General features: G+C 32.3%; 1 protein-coding gene across 2 annotated transcripts in view; it reads left to right on the top strand.

The window, feature by feature from the left end:
* Window positions 1-3,821, top strand: part of LOC113226988 — a 61,368-nt gene extending 57,547 nt beyond the window's left edge. For both annotated transcript variants that reach the window (XM_026459840.1, XM_026459839.1), the window contains one exon: window positions 3,477-3,821. In XM_026459840.1, coding sequence (XP_026315625.1) covers window positions 3,477-3,642 — 166 coding nt within the window. In that variant the 3' untranslated portion in view covers window positions 3,643-3,821. The remainder of the gene's footprint in view (window positions 1-3,476) is intronic.
* Window positions 3,822-4,278: the final 457 nt, after the last annotated feature.

Here is a 4,278-nt window from a genome sequence, read left to right as displayed (position 1 = left end):
GATGATGAGTGCACTCTGGGGCACTATCCAGCACAACCAGATCAGAAGTAACAAAAAGTAAATTTTTCATATTAGTTCTACCGAGAATTTTACCCATACCGAGTTCCTCGTCATCTAACGTCTACAGCTTCTCGATGATGGAAAACATTGTGAGGAAACCTGCAAACATCTGTAAAGCAATTTAATGATGTGTATGAAATTTCCGTTCCTCATTGGGCCCGTGTGGAAACTACAGTCCAAGCCCTCTCCTCCCCTCATTATGAGAGGAGGTCTGTGTCCAGCATTGGGACTATAGATCAACTATTATTGTTATATATTTATTGAGATTATTTGTGAGGTAACTCCACTAGTTTTATTATAATTATGAATACAAAGATCGAACACACAGAAAAACTTTCGCTGACCCGGTGGGACTTGAACCCTGGTTTTTGATATATAGCGACGAATGCCGAAAGTCATTACAAAGAACTATAACAAAAACACATAGGAGAATTTTGACGACTCGGTAACTAGACCCGTGGCTCAGATGGTTAGAGCAATGCTACGGTGTAGCATGGATGTGGGTTAAAGTCTCAGCGGGTAGACGAAAGTTTTCTGTGTGTTCGATTTTTGTATTTTTAATCATATTATTATAATATTTTTTTACAACAAGAGCACCTCAGAAATACAAAATGGAACGAGCTCTGTTTGTAAGTAACAAAAAATTTGAAAATATTTTGCCTAAGCCATAATTAAACGAATTAAGTATGACCTTATAATTATTCCCAAAGTTTGCGTACCGCACTATAAAGAAACAACCCAAATATAAAAACAGCTGGTAAAAAGAACACATTTTCTTCCACAACTGTGCGAAGGGACTAATTTTGTATTTAATTAACTGTTTCTGTATCCGTGCTAATAAAGACACCATTGTTAATAATTACAATTATTACGTAAGCCGATTAAAGTGCCTTTAATTTGTTTTCGGAAACAGTGTCTCAATTACAAATTCATTTTGTTAACTTCCCAATTGTTTTGTTTAGTAATTACTGTTCTACAAATTGAAACCTAAAGCGGTTTCTACGGCTTATATACAGATATGACAATAACGTAAAAATACACATCGTAATCCTTTTTAATTAAAAATTCTGAATTTTATTAATATAATTTTATTTCCCTCAGTGTTAATGAAATTTATGCATTATTAAATTTTTAACGATCTCTGTGGGCAGCTGCGGGGCGTTTGCTATATTTATCTGCCCTCTGTTTCCTGTTTATTAACATTTTTGTACATACCTTATAAAATAAAATGAAACGAAAAATCTAATTGGCTAGTCAAAGCCAAAACTGACGTAAACTTTTAAAATACGGCGAGTGGAATAAAATACTAGATTCAAGATTTTTACGCGTACATTTTTCCGTTAAGAATCTATACTCCCTCAAATGGCTTTGGTTCATTCCGCATAACAGTGAAAGTGTTGATGAAATCACTTTGGAAAAAATATGTAGTAAAGTTTAGGATATACACTGATCCCTATATGGTGTGAAAACATGATTCCAAAAATTTTTCACCATAGAAAAAAAACACAAACTTACCTCGAAATTTTACAAGAAAACCGTTGTATTCAATGGGTACTTTACATTTATACCAATGATTTTTTAAATATCAACTGAACTAAATAGAACACGTATAGGTACTATATGATATACATTTTTGAAATGGTTTTCTTTTGGTTTGTAAAAAAATAAATTCTGAAATAAAGCCAGTGTGCTTGCCTCTCGACTCGATCAAAATGAACTGTATTAGGACGGGATAACTTTGGCCTCGAGCAGAGATAGTATCGACTCTTAAGCAGGCTGAGATAAAATATTTTTATTATCATTCATTAAAATAACGTGTGGAATTTAATTATTAAAACAAATATCGAACACAAAGAAAAATTCCTTCGATCTGATCCGCTTTACCAACTGTGTTACAGATCGAGTCAGCAGACCTTACGAATTAAGTGTTTGTTAAGGATCTTTTGTAATGGGTTGTTTCGGCTTATAGGCGGCAACTCTGAGAGATCTATAAAGCTTCTCATTTAACCGGTACCTTTGCAGCTACTAGAGACTACCATTAGATGTCGCTGTGTTAATTAGCATACCGGGGGTCGATTCAGAACCTTACGATAACTCAGTTGTCGAACGATTTCTTTTCATTTTTATTCACAACACACGAATCGAACGTCAAACTGTCGTATTCCAAACCGAACCGAAATGACGTCACTCCCGTACGATTACTCGAACTTCTCGACAGGCAAAAGCTACAAACGTTACGCAGAACACAGTTATCAAATAAAAATTACCGTACGTCCTATAGTTTACTTAACAATAATTAATAGGAAAATAAAAGTAATAATAATTTATTGTTCAATAAAGCCTTACATTAGGTAAAGTACACATAATATGTGAAAGCTAGATAAGTACTAAGTATAACATGTTACTTGGGAAATCTCTTATTATTTTAAATAGTCTGGATTTTGTTCAATTTTATTAATAAATAAAGTTAATAATTAAATTTTAATGCAAGATTAATGCATTCCTATATATTAGACTTTTACTGTCTTGAAAATCATATAAAAGGATTTTCATTTTTCTTATAATCTATTTCACCGACTAACTCCCCAAACACTGTTGGATAATGATATCGTATTCATATCCGAATCGAAAGTTTAACTGAATAGCTCGGAAAGCGCCCGTCGATTCGATCGAACGATTCGATTAAAATATCGAAGAGTTCTGAATCGGGGTCCAAGTTCGACTCCTGTCAGATTGAGGTGTTCGATCTTTAACAAACTAATGTATTAATTTCACAAAATAATAAATTAATACCCTGGTAGTAAACATCATGATATTCAATAAAATTAACATTAAAATACAGTGTTAAATATTTGATTAAAAGTCTTTCTGTAAGTGAAAAAGCACGCTTATTATTTGCCCACCAAACAAATTTAGAACTCTTGACAAGATTGATGTAGTAGCAAGAAGAGGGAGAGGTACATAAGAACAATATTATTATATTTAACGAAATGGTATTAAAATATGTACTTGTTATGTATTCTTTGGATTTAAGTGAATGTTTAAGTTTTTTTAGGATAATGTTAATGTAATAGAATTATACGAAAAATGAGTTGCTCGTATTCTATTTACCTCTGAACAATGTTATGAAATGAAATCATAAAAAAATATTTTTTCTCTCTCCAGTAGGTAATAATTTATTTTACACGAATACCCAAATATATATTCCTAGCCTCCTATGTAGGAGGTCCTTGGTTATTTTCTTGCATGAAATCCACACCGCTTTCTAAATTGACTCTAGTCGAGTGTTCTAGATAATGTTACGGAGTTAATGTTGTTGCTCTTGTACCTACAGGTCTTTGAGACCACATACTTTGTGGTCTCAAAGGTTGTACATTTTTATTAAAATTCATGATTACTATTTTTATTCTTTCCAGATTGAACCCACACGAAGAAGACAGCTCGTCTCAAACAGAATTCCAGAAAGCATACAGATTCGGGAAATTAGGCGAAGAGAACTGTAGGCGAGAATATCCCATGTGCCCTTTTAAAGCCTCTCTTTTGTTCGAACTAGTACAGTATCTACTTCATACGAACGTATAATTATGAAATATGAATAGGTAACAGTTGAATAATACAACCAAGTAAAGGTTATTCAGCGAACTTAAATGTTAGATGTTTATTAAAATTATACAATATTATAATTAGAAACATTTGCCAGTATTGAAAACATTTTGACGATCTTTGTAAAGAAACATTTATTTTATATTTTCAAATAACATTTCCTGGGAATGTTTTATTTGAATTTCGCTGTTGTATTTGTGTGTAGGATTGGTGTGTGTAGGTGATTATTTTGTTTTGCGTGGTGACGAAATTTTGTTTTCAACGTTTTGTTATAAGAAACGCTAATTGCGCACTGACAACCTGATACAGACAAGTCCTCGACTGGTAAACTAAAACTGAACACAAGGTAACAAAGCCCCCTTCTTTCAAAGCCACTTTCAAGGTAAAGGTAAAGGCACTTCTTCTAGACTCTCAAAAAAGGACGCTTATGTAACGAAAATTGCCTACATAGTATTGTGTAATAGCAACATACCTATTTATAATTAAAGTGACTTTTATATAATAATTATATTTAATTCAATTTATAATTTGGTTATATTATTGACACAGTTAAATCAAATCTAAAAAAAATATTATTTATTATGTTTATACTATCTTCGGTATTTATTTAGTTTC

The sequence above is a fragment of the Hyposmocoma kahamanoa genome, unplaced genomic scaffold (assembly GCF_003589595.1).
Source record: "Hyposmocoma kahamanoa isolate Upper Pololo Valley unplaced genomic scaffold, ASM358959v1 202, whole genome shotgun sequence".
In the NCBI taxonomy this organism is placed as follows: Eukaryota; Metazoa; Arthropoda; class Insecta; order Lepidoptera; family Cosmopterigidae; genus Hyposmocoma; species Hyposmocoma kahamanoa.
The sequence above is the reverse complement of the archived record's forward strand: the minus strand, read 5'-3'. Positions and strand labels throughout refer to the sequence as shown.